The sequence below is a fragment of the Setaria viridis genome, chromosome 6 (assembly GCF_005286985.2).
Source record: "Setaria viridis chromosome 6, Setaria_viridis_v4.0, whole genome shotgun sequence".
Lineage (NCBI taxonomy): Eukaryota > Viridiplantae > Streptophyta > Magnoliopsida > Poales > Poaceae > Setaria > Setaria viridis.
Window position 1 is genome coordinate 10279802 of NC_048268.2, and position 17139 is coordinate 10296940.

General features: G+C 46.0%; 1 protein-coding gene across 1 annotated transcript; it reads left to right on the forward strand.

Moving 5' to 3' along the window:
* The first annotated feature begins 3706 nt into the window (after nucleotides 1–3706).
* On the forward strand, nucleotides 3707–14695 carry LOC140223178 (uncharacterized). The gene is made up of 5 exons (XM_072294724.1): nucleotides 3707–5634; nucleotides 5857–6749; nucleotides 7536–7617; nucleotides 14245–14373; nucleotides 14605–14695. The coding sequence occupies exons 1-5, from the start codon at nucleotides 3776–3778 to the stop codon at nucleotides 14693–14695; spliced, it is 3054 nt and encodes a 1017-aa protein (XP_072150825.1). The 5' UTR covers nucleotides 3707–3775.
* The last annotated feature ends 2444 nt before the right edge of the window (nucleotides 14696–17139 follow it).

The window sequence follows — 17139 nt, forward strand, 5'->3', positions numbered from 1 at the left end:
CGGGTTTGATGTTTTTACGCGTCAGACCCTCGGTTTATACGCATAATTATGTATAAGCCCTCGGTTTTCGCGGATAGGCCCTGAAAGTTTTGTTTTTCTCACAGAAAGGTCCTTGGATCTTGTTTTAATCATATCTTTTGCATCTTAACTCCGTTTTTCGCGATCTTTATATCCACGTGTTCGTTTTAAAGCGTAGATCATCTTTTCAATCTTATCTTCTCTGTTTAACTATGTTTGGTGTACTGTTTTCTTACTTTTGCCCATGTTTGCTTGTATGTGCTCGTGTGACGCGTGTAGACGCCCCGCAGTTCGAGGGAGTTGCCGATCAAGCTTTCGAGGAGTACGAACAGCAGGAGCAAGGCCAAGAAGGCAAGTCGTGTCCTTGATCACTACCTTGTTGTCCTATACACCTTTACTTTCTCGTACTTAACATTTATGCTATGCACATGTTAGGATTAAATTGATGGGTCCCAATTAAGGTTCGCCTAGATTGATTTACCTTTGCCTTGACCAACCGGTTTACTTTATGTTGGGTAGCTCATGCTTAGTGCTTACTTGGTACATGGTGGTTTAACCAAACACAATGCTCAATCTTGCTTTACTTATGTTATACCTTTCATTAAGACAAGATCATTATTTGTTAATCGGAACATGGAGCGACCACCCAGGAAAACAGTGCTACCACAAGACTAAATGGCTCTGGTCTTGGCTGATTAATTAGAAACCTTAGTCTGGGGTGGCCTTACTCGTGATGAGGCAAGAGGGGGGACTGAGTCGTTGCATTTACGTGGGATGGGTGGTGCACGCCAGACACCGAAACCTTAGCGGGTTACCACTGACTAAGGAATCTTTGTAAAGGCCTCGTAGCGTCCCTATGCAATCACACCTCGGAAGTGTGGTATGGTGCCTTGCAAACACCGCGTGGTTGGGTCCAAAGTTCTTATGAACTTTTACGCGACTTGTGGGTAAAGATGTGCCACCTCTGCAGAGTGTTAAACTGATCGATCAGCCGTGCTCACGGTTAAGAGCGGCCTGGACCCTCACATGATAATATTATCGAAAGATGGATTAAACTTGTTATCATTTCATGCATTTGTTGCTACTTTTTGTTCATGTTTAATTTCGGGTGGTATGAACTTATACTTAGTTAATTGCTAATAAAATTTGACCAACTTAATTAAAAGCGAATGCTATTTATGCCTTAGCCACACCTTGAATTAGCCTTACACTACACTATTCCCCACGACTTGTTGAGTACCAACCATAAGTGTACTCACCCTTGCAAAACCGCTGTTCAGACCAAGCTATTTGGGAAGAGGAGTACTTCCCCGACTTCGAGGAGTTCTAGGCGTACGTTTCTTCAGTCAGCTGCCTGTGGAGTCGTCGTCGTCTTTGAAGTTCCGCTGCGTAATAATTAGACTTTGTGGTTTATGTGAGACTTTCGGTCATGTAATAATGGTTAATACTCTCTTTATTCGATTTAACACTGTCTTTGATATTCACTATTGTCGTACATGTGTGTAACTTGATCCTGGCGCACATGTATTTAATGCACACGATTTTGTCCTTAAAATCGGGTGTGACATGTTGATATTTCCTTCGTACGACCTTGCCACCTGGTGCCATTGCATCGCCGATGGTCCTACAGAGGGAGATGGAAATGGGCAGTAGCTATGAGGGGAATATTGTGGATGGTGGTGAGTAGGTGAAGATTTTGGATGGCAGCGAGGAGGAGGTGAAGATTTGGGATGGGGGCGAGGAGGAGGTGCAGATTTGTGTGGACTGCGGAGGGAGGGAAGGGGAACTAATGGTGGAAAGTTTTTGGATGTGGAAGATTTGGGCGGAGGGAGGGAAGGGACAAGATATTTGGCCAATTGGGTGGATGGCCTTGTCATATTACCAATATACCCTTTTACTATGGTGGTGGATGAAACAGGTTTGTTGTTGGGAAGGAGGGAGGAAAATTGACATTTCACATCTGTCACACAGCTTGGCCCGAGCGTCCGAATATTTGAATAGCACGCCGGAAAGATTTTGGGGCTGGTCCGCACCAGGTAATGGTGACTAAAGGATTTTTGGCTTAGTAGAATATGCCGGACAAAAATTTGAATAGTGAAATGTCTAGTAGTCTATTAATGGACGTTTCTGATTCTTGGTACAATCAGAGTAACCTGTACCAAAACTTTATTGCTAGAATCAGGAGAATCTAGACCTAGATTCAACAAATTTTCATTCGAAATCTTTGGTGTATCATGAGAACACCTTCAAAAAGCTGGATATTCCATTGTTTAGTATCACTCCCTCCGTTTATGTACTGCTCCGCTTATATTGAAGTATGTTGTTAGATACTACTCCCTCCTTTTATAAGGTGTATGCGCAAAAGTGTAATAAGGGAGACAGTGTCATACCATATCACGTCTTATAAACAAAAACAGAGGGAGTACTTATGATGGAGAATTGATATACATATTGAGTTTTACATTGGAAACCAAAGAAACCTCCTGTCTATTCAGTGTGCTTACTACGATTGGAAATCCTTGTACCATCCCGACAACATTGGAAATCCTTGTACCATGTCTTCCATTGGATGTGTTTACTATATATATTGAGTTTTACATTGGAAAACCAAAGAAACCTCCCGTCTATGTATTGAGTTGCATGTGCTTACATTGAAGATTAAATTGGATTTGCTAAGTACTCAATCATGCGCATATTGGAGATCAAACATCCCTCCCTTTGGTTGCATGTGCTTACTTACACATATGTTAACATTGGAAACCAAAGAAATCTCCCATCGATTGGGTGTGCTTACTACTTATTCATGTGCACATTGGCAATCAAACATCATTTTTCCTAATTGAATTTGCTAACTACTCAATCATGCGCACATTGAAGATCAAACATCCTTCCCTCTGATTAAATGGCTCCCTTGGATTAAGTAGCTCTGAACATAGTTTTGGGTTACATTGAAGATTACAAACCAAAATGCTACGAAGGTAGTTTTGGGTTCCTTGTATCAATAGCATCACTCATTACATGATGGCGAGGTCGGAGAAGTCTCCTTTTTGGGTGGTGGAAGACTAGACCCTGCCACGCTTCTATTCCCACATCTATCCATAATTTTAATCCACTCCGTCGACTCAAACAGTTGGAAATCCGAGTCTTCAATGCCTCTAGAGCAGTTAGATGATCTAGCTTCATCCGCAACTTGAAGACGACGTGGAAGCCTATCCGCTTGGTCATTCTGCACCCCATTGGAACTAGACCAGTTATAAGACTTGTGCAACTCGAGTACAAACTCCACGAGATCACCAATAGTTAAAACTTGAGCACAAAGCTTGGGCAAATATTATTACAAGGCTCAACGAAATAGTTGGTTCGTACATGACTATCTATGAAGAAGATGGCTCCACAGAGGTTATCCACCAATCTATCAAGTTCGGAAAGTTTTTCAGAATTTTTGGAGTATCTGTCTGGGAGATGTATGCGAATTAGTAAGGCACTCAGAATCTGAAACTGTCGACCGACACTGTCAGCTTGTTAATTTTATAACTTGAGATCCAGAAGTCCGATTAAGATGATTCCAGTTGGGTTGGTTCACCAATTTAATAAGTTACGACTTGGTAATTTTTCAGTATTTATGGACACTGCTTCTGACGACCACACCTAATTAAATGGAGCTAACAGAATCTGTCTTACTTTTACATCTTGTCGCTTTATCTTTCTTAGTTATTCTTTCACACATCTATCTAAATCTATTGTCTCTAACGCTCAGATGGTAAACACCAGGTCCGGATCAGGAGTTGACCGTCCCGCAGTGCCTCGCCTCAGGGACAACAGCAGCAACCCCAACACCGCTCCGCAGCAGAACCAGCAAGCACCTGCAGGGATGGAGCAGTTTCTAGCAGCTCAGACTCAGCTTCTCGCCGGACTGACCAACACCGTGGCAGCTTTACAAGCTCAGCTGAACAATAACAACAACAACCAGCAGCAGCAGCCGCCGCCAAGGGACAGGCACAGGGAGTTCATGAGCCACAAGCCCCCGACGTTTTCACATTCTCCGGATCCATTAGATGCTGATGATTGGCTGAAAACAGTGGAGAAGATGCTGAATATCGCCCAGTGTACTGACAGGGAGAAGGTCCTGTATGCTTCAGGACGCCTGGAAGGGCCAGCTGCTGATTGGTGGGATGCTTACACCGCCACACACGCCAATGCTAATGGCATCACCTGGGATGAATTCAGGACTAGCTTCAGAAGTCATCATATTCCTTCGGGGTTGATGAAGCTTAAGAAGAAGGAGTTCCTTGCTCTCAAGCAGGGGAATATGACAGTGGCAGAGTACAGGGACAAGTTCGTCCAGTTGTCCCGATATGCTCCCGAAGATGTTGCTGATGATGAGCAGAAGCAGGAGCTGTTCTTGGATGGGTTGATTGGTCCACTCCAATATCAGCTTATGTCGCACACCTTCCCCAGTTTCCAGAAGATGCTAGACAAGGCAATTGGCCTGGAACACAAGAGGAACGAGCTCGGGGAGATGAAGAGGAAATTTAATTCCCAGTCGTCTTCAGGAAGCAACACTCGCCCTCGCTTTGCTCCACAGCAAGGGACGCCGTTCCGCGCAGGTGGTCCGAGTGGGAATTATGGGCAGCAGTCATTCCAGCGCCCCGCTCAGCAGTCATTCCAGCGCCCCAGCCCGCAGTTCCAGCGTCCAGGGATGCAGACTCCGCGCCCCGGCTTTACGCAGAACCGCCAGATGACCCCTACTGGCACTCCAGCAAGGCCCAATGCTCCAGTGGGTCCTACTTGCTTCAAGTGTGGCGAGGTTGGTCATTATGCCAGCTCTTGTCCTAAGAGAGGTGGACCAGCTACCCCCGTGCAGAACAGCAGTGCTCCTCGGCAGAATCAGATGCAGCAACCGAGGAACGGGAACCAGACCCCACAAGGCAATCAGGGGCAGCAAAGCTTTGTTCGTGGCAAGGTGAACCACATGGAAGCCGAGACTGCTAAAGAGGCTCCAGATGTAGTGCTCGGTATGTTCTTTGTCAACTCTGCCCCCGCATCAGTTTTATTTGACTCTGGAGCATCGCATTCTTTTGTCACTAGTCATTATGTAGCAAAACATAATTTACCCATGCATACCATGAGGCGCCATATGCTAGTAAGTTCACCTGGGGGGTCAATGAAGGCTCAATACATCTGTCCACAAGTTAAACTGAGAATAATGGGTATAGAGTTTCCGGCTGATCTTATCGTCCTTGAGTCCAGTGGAATCGATGTAATTCTGGGAATGAGATGGTTAGCCGCTTTTGATGCAACAATTCAGTGTGCCAAGAGGACAGTTCTGCTCACAGGTCCTGATGGAGAGAAAGTGGAGTTTGTAGCTACTCTACCCTCAGCGGCAGATTGTGCAGTTAATCAGTTGGCCGGAAAATCCTTGGAAGATATCAAAGTGGTGTGTGACTACCCGGATGTGTTCCCCGACGATTTACCAGGTATGCCACCTGACCGCGACATTGAATTTGCTATTGATCTTTTACCTGGTACTGCACCTATCTCCAAACGTCCTTATAGAATGTCGGTTGAACAATTAAAAGAATTGAAACAACAACTAGAAGAATTATCAGCAAAACAGTTTATTCGGCCTAGTTCATCACCGTGGGGAGCACCGGTTATCTTTGTGCCAAAGAAGGACGGTACTCAGAGGATGTGTGTGGATTATAGAGCACTGAACGAGGTGACCATCAAGAACAAGTACCCATTGCCTCGCATTGAGGATTTGTTCGATCAGATGAGAGGAGCCAAGGTATTCTCCAAGATTGATTTGCGATCGGGATATCATCAGATGAAGATCAGGCCGTCTGACATACCCAAGACCGCTTTTACTTCCAGATATGGTCTCTTCGAGTACACGGTAATGTCGTTCGGGCTGACAAATGCTCCAGCTTACTTCATGTATCTGATGAATAAGGTATTTATGGAGTACCTGGATAAGTTCGTTGTGGTGTTCATTGATGATATTATGATTTACTCCAAGAGTGAGGAAGAACATGAGGAACACTTGAGGTTAGTGCTTCAGAAATTGAGGGAACATCAGTTGTATGCTAAATTCAGCAAGTGTGAGTTCTGGATAAAGGAAGTCTCTTTCCTTGGTCATATCATCTCCGATGGTGGAATTTCAGTGGATCCAGGCAAGGTTAGGGATGTCTTGAAGTGGAATCCGCCGCAGACAGTAACTGAGATCAGGAGTTTTCTCGGACTTGCAGGCTATTACCGCAGATTCATTGAAGGATTCTCCAAGATAGTGAAGCCCCTCACTACGCTCCTAGAAAAAGGAAGAGAATTCAAATGGACAGAGGCATGTCAGGCAAGTTTTGAGGAACTGAAGAAGAGGTTGACCACAGCCCCAGTATTGGTAATGCCAGATCTACATAAGGGGTTCGACATATATTGTGATGCATCTCGACAGGGTTTAGGCTGTGTTCTGATGCAGGAAGGTCATGTGATCGCCTATGCTTCTAGGCAATTGAGGAAACATGAGCAGAATTACCCGACTCATGATTTGGAGTTAGCCGCAGTGGTGCATGCCTTGAAGATTTGGAGGCACTACATTCTGGGGACTAAGTGTCAGATCTATACTGATCACAAGAGTCTCAAGTACATTTTCACTCAGAAGGACCTTAATCTGAGACAGCGACGATGGCTAGAGCTCATCAATGACTATGATCTGGAGATACACTATCATCCTGGTAAGGCTAATCTGGTTGCAGACGCTTTGAGTCGGAAGGGTCATGTTAACTTAGCCTTAGCATTCCAGCTACCTGACGAGCTGATGAAAGAATTTGAGAGGCTCAACTTGAGTGTCGTTGCGCATACTGAGGGGGCAACGATGGAAGTGGAGTCGACTCTAGAGCAAGAGATACGGGCAGGATAGCTTGAGGATGCCAAGGTCAAGGAAATCAAGGAGATGGTTAAAGAAGGAAGAGCCACAGACTATACAGAAGACTCTCAGGGAACCTTATGGGTCAAAGGAAGGATTTGGGTACCCGAGGTGGGAAATCTTCGTGAGACGATCTTGAAAGAAGCTCACGATTCTGCTTATTCCATCCACCCCGGAAGCACCAAGATGTATCAAGATCTTAAGCAGAAGTATTGGTGGCCCGGAATGAAGAAAGATGTAGCTGCACATGTAGCCGTTTGCGACATATGTCAAAGGGTTAAAGCTGAACACCAGAGGCCAGCTGGATTGCTTCAACCGTTAAAAGTGCCTGAATGGAAGTGGGAAGAGGTCGGCATGGACTTTATAGTTGGATTGCCCCGCACTCAAGCTGGTTATGACTCAATCTGGGTTATTGTTGACAGATTGACGAAGGTAGCACACTTCATTCCAGTAAAGACAACACACTCTGGGGCAAGGTTAGCAGAGTTGTATATGTCAAGGATAGTATGTTTGCATGGTGTGCCCAAGAAGATTGTGTCTGACCGAGGTACTCAGTTCACGTCACGCTTCTGGCAGAAATTACATGAATCTCTAGGCACAAGGTTGAATTTCAGTTCTGCTTATCACCCTCAGACAGATGGACAGACCGAGAGAACAAATCAAATATTGGAGGATATGTTAAGAGCATGCGCATTAAAGCATGGAGGCAGTTGGGACAAGAGTCTACCTTATGCAAAGTTCTCCTATAATAACAGTTATCAAGCCAGTCTCAAGATGTCACCATTTGAGGCTTTGTATGGTAGAAAGTGCCGAACACCCCTTTATTGGAGTGAAACAGGAGAGAGTCAGCTATTCGGGCCAGAAATTATACAAGAGGCCGAAAGACAGGTCCAGATCATCCGAGAAAACTTGAGGACTGCTCAGTCTCGACAGAAGAGTTATGCTGACACCCGGAGAAGAGAATTGACCTTTGAGGTAGGTGATTATGTGTATCTCAAGGTATCGCCCATCAGGGGTATGCGCAGATTCAAGGTCAAAGGGAAGCTATCACCTCGATTCATCGGTCCGTTCAAGATTCTTGAGCGAGTGGGACAAGTAGCCTATCGATTGGAGTTACCTAATCAGTTGTCGGATGTACACGATGTGTTCCATATCTCACAGCTTAAGAAGTGCCTCAGAGTTCCCGAGGAACAGTTGCCAATGGAGGAATTGAATGTTCAGGATGATCTCACTTACACGGAGCACCCCATTAAAATTTTGGATACTATGGAAAGGGTTACAAGAAATCGGACGATCAGAATGTGCAAGGTTCAGTGGAGTCACCATACAGTGGACGAGGCAACTTGGGAAAGAGAGGATGAGTTACAGAAGGAATTTCCCCATCTCTTTGCAGGATCTTCCGAATCTCGAGGACGAGATTCTTCTTAAGGGGGGTAGGATTTGTAACACCCAAAATTTCAATAATTCAAACTCATTAAAATTTGCTCAAATTAAGGTGTTATTTAAATTTTAGGCATTTAATTCCATTTTCTTTAATTCAATTAATTCATCATAGGAATTATTTGTGCATTCATGCTGGAGCATAATTTTTGATTGCTTGAGTTTGAATCAAAGTTTGAATTTTGAATTTCCTAATTTAAATTTAAATTCCAAAACCATTCCTTTTTACTCTCTCTTTTTCTTTTTCTTCTTCTCCTTTCTGGGCCGCATCTCCCTTTTCTTCTCCTTTCTTTTATTCTTTCGGCCTGGCTCCTTTACCCCCGCGGCCTGCCTCCCGCTCTTCTCCCCGGCCCGCGAAGCTCCGCCGGCCCTCCTCCTTTCTTCTTCTCGCGGCCCAGCTGCGCCGCAGCCTGGCCAGCCCAGCTCGCCCGCTCGCCCGCCCGCGCGACTCGCCGCTCGGCCTGCTCCACCGACCGCTCCGCCCCGCGGCCCACAAACGCCGCGCCGGCCCGTATAACCGCGCCGGCCCGCCCTCGCCCGCTACCGCCGACAGGTGGGGCCGCCTGTCGTCTCCCACCTCCGGCCGGACTCCGCCTTCCGCCCGCAACCGCCGCGCGCCGTCTCCGCCTCGATCTCCACCTCCGCTCCGACTCCTTCGGGGGGGTTTAAACCCCGGGCCCTCTATCTCTAGCGCCCTATAAAAGCCGCCGCCCCTCCCGGTCTCCTCCACCAGCGTCCGCAGCTCCAAAACAATAGCGCCCGAAGCTTTTGCGCCGCCGCCGCTCTCCGCCGCACGCCGCCGCCAAAAGGTGAGCACCGCCGCGCCGTGGCTCCCACCAAGCCCCAAAACGGGTTCGCCGTGCTCTCCGCTCCCTTCTGGTGAAGTCCGCGCGCCAAACCGTGCACCGTGGCGTGATTTCGCCCAACTCCGGCGACCCGCCGCCGCTCGCCGTCGCGCGCCGCCGCTCGCCGTCGCCGGCTTTCTTTTTCCACCGCCGCCCGCGAGTCGTCGTCGACTGCAGCCGTCGGATCGAGATCCGACGGTCAATCGCGAGTCAAATCAGACCGCGTACCGGTCAACTACGCCGCGCCGCGCCGCTTTTGCATTTAAGCCCCCGCCTTTTCCGCAAATCAACCCGCGGTCCAGATCGCGTTGAAAATAATTCCGGATCTGCCCTCGCATCTTTCGGTTTAGCCCTTGAACTTTCCAGAAATCAACCCGCCGTCCGGGTTTGATGTTTTTACGCGTCAGACCCTCGGTTTATACGCATAATTATGTATAAGCCCTCGGTTTTCGCGGATAGGCCCTGAAAGTTTTGTTTTTCTCACAGAAAGGTCCTTGGATCTTGTTTTAATCATATCTTTTGCATCTTAACTCCGTTTTTCGCGATCTTTATATCCACGTGTTCGTTTTAAAGCGTAGATCATCTTTTCAATCTTATCTTCTCTGTTTAACTATGTTTGGTGTACTGTTTTCTTACTTTTGCCCATGTTTGCTTGTATGTGCTCGTGTGACGCGTGTAGACGCCCCGCAGTTCGAGGGAGTTGCCGATCAAGCTTTCGAGGAGTACGAACAGCAGGAGCAAGGCCAAGAAGGCAAGTCGTGTCCTTGATCACTACCTTGTTGTCCTATACACCTTTACTTTCTCGTACTTAACATTTATGCTATGCACATGTTAGGATTAAATTGATGGGTCCCAATTAAGGTTCGCCTAGATTGATTTACCTTTGCCTTGACCAACCGGTTTACTTTATGTTGGGTAGCTCATGCTTAGTGCTTACTTGGTACATGGTGGTTTAACCAAACACAATGCTCAATCTTGCTTTACTTATGTTATACCTTTCATTAAGACAAGATCATTATTTGTTAATCGGAACATGGAGCGACCACCCAGGAAAACAGTGCTACCACAAGACTAAATGGCTCTGGTCTTGGCTGATTAATTAGAAACCTTAGTCTGGGGTGGCCTTACTCGTGATGAGGCAAGAGGGGGGACTGAGTCGTTGCATTTACGTGGGATGGGTGGTGCACGCCAGACACCGAAACCTTAGCGGGTTACCACTGACTAAGGAATCTTTGTAAAGGCCTCGTAGCGTCCCTATGCAATCACACCTCGGAAGTGTGGTATGGTGCCTTGCAAACACCGCGTGGTTGGGTCCAAAGTTCTTATGAACTTTTACGCGACTTGTGGGTAAAGATGTGCCACCTCTGCAGAGTGTTAAACTGATCGATCAGCCGTGCTCACGGTTAAGAGCGGCCTGGACCCTCACATGATAATATTATCGAAAGATGGATTAAACTTGTTATCATTTCATGCATTTGTTGCTACTTTTTGTTCATGTTTAATTTCGGGTGGTATGAACTTATACTTAGTTAATTGCTAATAAAATTTGACCAACTTAATTAAAAGCGAATGCTATTTATGCCTTAGCCACACCTTGAATTAGCCTTACACTACACTATTCCCCACGACTTGTTGAGTACCAACCATAAGTGTACTCACCCTTGCAAAACCGCTATTCAGACCAAGCTATTTGGGAAGAGGAGTACTTCCCCGACTTCGAGGAGTTCTAGGCGTACGTTTCTTCAGTCAGCTGCCTGTGGAGTCGTCGTCGTCTTTGAAGTTCCGCTGCGTAATAATTAGACTTTGTGGTTTATGTGAGACTTTCGGTCATGTAATAATGGTTAATACTCTCTTTATTCGATTTAACACTGTCTTTGATATTCACTATTGTCGTACATGTGTGTAACTTGATCCTGGCGCACATGTATTTAATGCACACGATTTTGTCCTTAAAATCGGGTGTGACATGTTGATATTTCCTTCGTACGACCTTGCCACCTGGTGCCATTGCATCGCCGATGGTCCTACAGAGGGAGATGGAAATGGGCAGTAGCTATGAGGGGAATATTGTGGATGGTGGTGAGTAGGTGAAGATTTTGGATGGCAGCGAGGAGGAGGTGAAGATTTGGGATGGGGGCGAGGAGGAGGTGCAGATTTGTGTGGACTGCGGAGGGAGGGAAGGGGAACTAATGGTGGAAAGTTTTTGGATGTGGAAGATTTGGGCGGAGGGAGGGAAGGGACAAGATATTTGGCCAATTGGGTGGATGGCCTTGTCATATTACCAATATACCCTTTTACTATGGTGGTGGATGAAACAGGTTTGTTGTTGGGAAGGAGGGAGGAAAATTGACATTTCACATCTGTCACACAGCTTGGCCCGAGCGTCCGAATATTTGAATAGCACGCCGGAAAGATTTTGGGGCTGGTCCGCACCAGGTAATGGTGACTAAAGGATTTTTGGCTTAGTAGAATATGCCGGACAAAAATTTGAATAGTGAAATGTCTAGTAGTCTATTAATGGACGTTTCTGATTCTTGGTACAATCAGAGTAACCTGTACCAAAACTTTATTGCTAGAATCAGGAGAATCTAGACCTAGATTCAACAAATTTTCATTCGAAATCTTTGGTGTATCATGAGAACACCTTCAAAAAGCTGGATATTCCATTGTTTAGTATCACTCCCTCCGTTTATGTACTGCTCCGCTTATATTGAAGTATGTTGTTAGATACTACTCCCTCCTTTTATAAGGTGTATGCGCAAAAGTGTAATAAGGGAGACAGTGTCATACCATATCACGTCTTATAAACAAAAACAGAGGGAGTACTTATGATGGAGAATTGATATACATATTGAGTTTTACATTGGAAACCAAAGAAACCTCCTGTCTATTCAGTGTGCTTACTACGATTGGAAATCCTTGTACCATCCCGACAACATTGGAAATCCTTGTACCATGTCTTCCATTGGATGTGTTTACTATATATATTGAGTTTTACATTGGAAAACCAAAGAAACCTCCCGTCTATGTATTGAGTTGCATGTGCTTACATTGAAGATTAAATTGGATTTGCTAAGTACTCAATCATGCGCATATTGGAGATCAAACATCCCTCCCTTTGGTTGCATGTGCTTACTTACACATATGTTAACATTGGAAACCAAAGAAATCTCCCATCGATTGGGTGTGCTTACTACTTATTCATGTGCACATTGGCAATCAAACATCATTTTTCCTAATTGAATTTGCTAACTACTCAATCATGCGCACATTGAAGATCAAACATCCTTCCCTCTGATTAAATGGCTCCCTTGGATTAAGTAGCTCTGAACATAGTTTTGGGTTACATTGAAGATTACAAACCAAAATGCTACGAAGGTAGTTTTGGGTTCCTTGTATCAATAGCATCACTCATTACATGATGGCGAGGTCGGAGAAGTCTCCTTTTTGGGTGGTGGAAGACTAGACCCTGCCACGCTTCTATTCCCACATCTATCCATAATTTTAATCCACTCCGTCGACTCAAACAGTTGGAAATCCGAGTCTTCAATGCCCCTAGAGCAGTTAGATGATCTAGCTTCATCCGCAACTTGAAGACGACGTGGAAGCCTATCCGCTTGGTCATTCTGCACCCCATTGGAACTAGACCAGTTATAAGACTTGTGCAACTCGAGTACAAACTCCACGAGATCACCAATAGTTAAAACTTGAGCACAAAGCTTGGGCAAATATTATTACAAGGCTCAACGAAATAGTTGGTTCGTACATGACTATCTATGAAGAAGATGGCTCCACAGAGGTTATCCGCCAATCTATCAAGTTCGGAAAGTTTCTCTCCGGAGTGGGAACTACTCGCCATCGTTACTGCTCAAAATGGCGACAGTGAAGAACCACCAGAAAGGCATCCGCAACGCGAGTGCCATCCAGACGACGTGTCGGCAGATGCGCTTACCGCCAATGTGCAAGGAGAAGAGACTGCTCAAAGGAATTGTTAGTAAGAAAGAAACGCTACAAGGGCAGAGCGTCACCGTCACCTAGCAAAAGAACTACCCATCATGAACCTGGATCACGCATTTGAAGTAGTTCAGACACGTCAACACCATAACCCTCTCGCCAACATCACTTCCATTAATCTAATTACCCAGGCAATGCCACAAGATAAGTACACCACGCAACTAGCTCAGCTGACAGAGCATGCGTATGAACAACTCGATCAGCAGAGCCCGATACACTCAGTTTGACGCACCTTTTCACATCATGGCAGCAGCGGCAGGCATCCGGGTCGCAATGAGAGTGCCAGGCCTAGTCGTATTGAGGTTGCTAGAAACGAGGTCCCCATAATCAAAAACCCCAGACCAAGTCAGCACAGGGTAGAAAGTAGTCAGGTGGAACCCTTATGAGCCACAGCCACTATGGGTCCCATCTAGAGCCTGAACCCCCAGCACACGACCTCCGTCAGAAGCTCAACAAAAACCGCGATGCCCATGACATCATTGAAGGTCGCCGCCGCGAGCGTGAGCAGGAGGTCGAGTACTTGGGAGAAGATTCTGACAGGTTCTCCGCCTTCACAAGATGAGTACGCAAGACGGTTCTACCTGACAAGTTCAAACCTCCGGGCATCACCAAATATGACAGCAAGCAGGACCTAGTCCAATGGCTATGGTGCTACTCGTTGTCAGTTAAGGCAGCGGGAGGAAACGATGACACAAAAGTCATCTACTTCCCGATCTGCATGGAGGCAGGGCCACTCACATGGCTCGAATCCTTAGAAGAGAACTCCATCAACACATGAAGTCAACTAATGGTGGCATTCACAAACAACTTCGCAAGAGCAATGCAGCGGCCTAGCAACAAGATCAACTTGTCTCAAATCAAACAGCAACAAGGCGAGACCCTACATAGTTATCTACGTCATTTCTTTGACAAGAAAGCTACTATCATGGACATCACGGAACGGGATGCTATAGATTGCTTCCAGAATGGTCCCTGTGAATGCTGGATGTTCTAAGATTTTGGCAGGAGACGCCCGGAAGATATCAAGTCTCTCAAGATTATGATACAAGACTGGGCGAATGAAGAAGATAAAGAGATCGAGCGGTTCGAATCTAATCATAACAAAGGTCAGAATAATAACAACCAGAGCAACAGGCAACGCAATGATAAGAACCGTAACAATCACCCCAATGACAATCGAGGCAACTACTCGGGTGGTCCAAATAACAAAAGAAAGCTAGACAATACTGTCACAGTGATGTCCTAGTCTTCAAAGAAAGGTGGCAGGAATCAAGAAAGGACTTCGTTCAAGGAGCTCCTACAAAACTAGTGCCCATGGCACCCACACTCTAAGCACTCTGCGATGGATTGCTATAGCCTTCGCAGAGTCATGAAAGATCTGCCAAAACCTTTTGAAGCAATGGACAAGGGCAAAGCCAAAGAAGATGATGACAATGATGACAACGAGAAATTTTAGAACCCGTCAAACACTGTCAACGTCATCTTCGATAGCACACCGGGTATTGCTATGAAGTGGTCCCAGAAACTAGCCCTCTGAGAGATTATGTCCATCAAACTAGCAATGCCTACATTCCTCAAGTGGTCCGAGGTGCCAATCACCTTCTCAAGGCAGGATCAATGGACTAGTTTCTCAGATACAAGACGCTACCCTCTCATCCTAGACCCAGTGGTTGTAGGCTCTTGACTCACCAAGGTCATAATCGATGGCGGCAGTGGTCTCAATGTACTCTTCGCCAAGACTTTGAGGAAAATGGGCCTAGACGTTACAGATATGCTTACTCCGACGAACTCTCCGTTCCATGGGATTGTCCCAGGCAACGCGGTTGTACCCCTGGGCCAAGTGGTTTTGCCAGTTACCTTCGGGACTAAGGAACACTACTGGACAGAGTATATCCAGTTTGAGGTAACTAATTTTGAAACTTCGTATCATGCTATCCTCGGAAGACCTGCATTGGCCAAGTTCATGGCCATCCCGCATTACCTATACTTAGTACTCAAAATGGAGTGCGACACAGAAGCCATGGAGTTGGAAACAACTATTCAAGTGCTAAATTCCATGATACAAGTCTTCGCTGCCTCCAAGAAACTATCCCCGACAGAACTCGAGATTCCAGAGAAGAAGTCAGAGGCAACCAAGGTCAAGCCATCAAGTGAAGTTGATCTTAAAGCCATTGACCTTGAGACTGGCGATAGCTTCAAGATAGCCCTGATTGGCTCAGGGCTAGATCTCCAATAGGAAGATGCGCTCGTCAGCTTCCTCCGAGCCAACCGAGACATCTTTGCATGGAAACCATCTGATATGCCGGGGGTGCCCAGGGAGTTGATCGAGCACTCACTAAATGTGGATCCCAAAGCTACACCCAAGCGACAACGACTGCGTTGATTCACCCAAGATAGAAAGGAAGCAATCAAAAAGGAGTTGGCCAAACTACTCACAGCTAGCTTCATAAAAGAACTCTATCATCCTGAGTGGCTGGCCAATCCCGTCTTGGTGCGAAAGAAGAACAACAATGGGTGGAGGATGTGTGTTGACTACACAGCCCTCAACAAGCACTGTCCAAAGGAACTCTTCGGGCTCCCTAGGATTGATCAAGTCATCAACTGGAAGGCTAGATGTGCTCTACTTTTTTTTCTTGATTGCTACTTGGGGTATCACCAGAGAGCTCTCAAGGAACAAGACCAGATCAAGACCGCATTCATCACCCCATATGGAGCTTTCTTCTAAACTACAATATCTTTTTAGGTTGAGATTGCAGGCGCCACATATCAACAAGCCATTCAGGAGTGCTTCGAAAAATAACTACACCACAACGTAGAGGCGTACGTGGATGATGTGGTCGTACAGACCAAGAATCCTAATGACTTTATTGCGAATCTAAAAGAAACTTTCGCAAGCTTACGAGCATATCGGTGGAAACTGAACCCAATAAAATGCGTGTTTGGTGTACCCTCCAGAAAACTACTTGGGTTTATCATCATTTATCAAGGAATCAAGGCTAATCCTGAGAAAATCACCGCCGTCACAAATTTGCACATCCCATCATGCATCAAGAACGTCCATAAGTTGACTGGATGCATGGCAGCCCACAACAGGTTTATCTCAAGACTTGGGGAATGGGGACTAGCTTTGTTCAAACTACTCAAGCGGCAAGATAAATTCCAGTGGACCGAGGAGGCAGATCAAGCCCTTCTACAACTGAAGGATTTCTTATCAAAGCCACCAGTCCTCAAAGCGCCTATTCCCAATGAAGACTTGCTGCTCTACATCGCCACGACTACTAAATGTCATCAGCACAACAATCATAGTCGAAAGACCAGAACCAGGCCATGCATACAAAGTACAGAGGCCCGTCTATTTTGTCAGCGAGGTGTTATCAGATTTCAAAACCAGGCACCCGTCAGTTCAGAAGTTGCTATATGCAATACTACTCACCTCATGAAAGCTAGACACTACTTCTTGGAACACAACATCTCTGTCATCACAAACTTCCCCTTAGGAGACATCCTGAACAATAGAGATGCAACAAGAAGAATCTCCAAATGGGCAGTAGAACTCAGAGCTTTGCCTCTGGAATTCAAGTCAAGGACTGCCATCAGATCGCAAGCACTAGTCGATTTCATGGCAGAGTGGCGGGAAAATCAAGTACCCACACTAGCAGAACACCCAGAGCATTGGGTCATGTACTTCGATGGATCTCTCAAGCTCGAGGGCGCTAGTGCAGGAGTACTCTTAATCTCTCCCAAAGGAGAACAACTCAAATATGTGTTGCAAATCTTCTAGGAGGTATCCAATAATGAAGCTGAATACGAAGCGCTTTTTCATGGGCTCCGCCTGGCAGTTTCGTTGGGAATCAAGCGGTTGTTGGTCTACGGGGACTCACTGGTGGTCATAAATCAAGT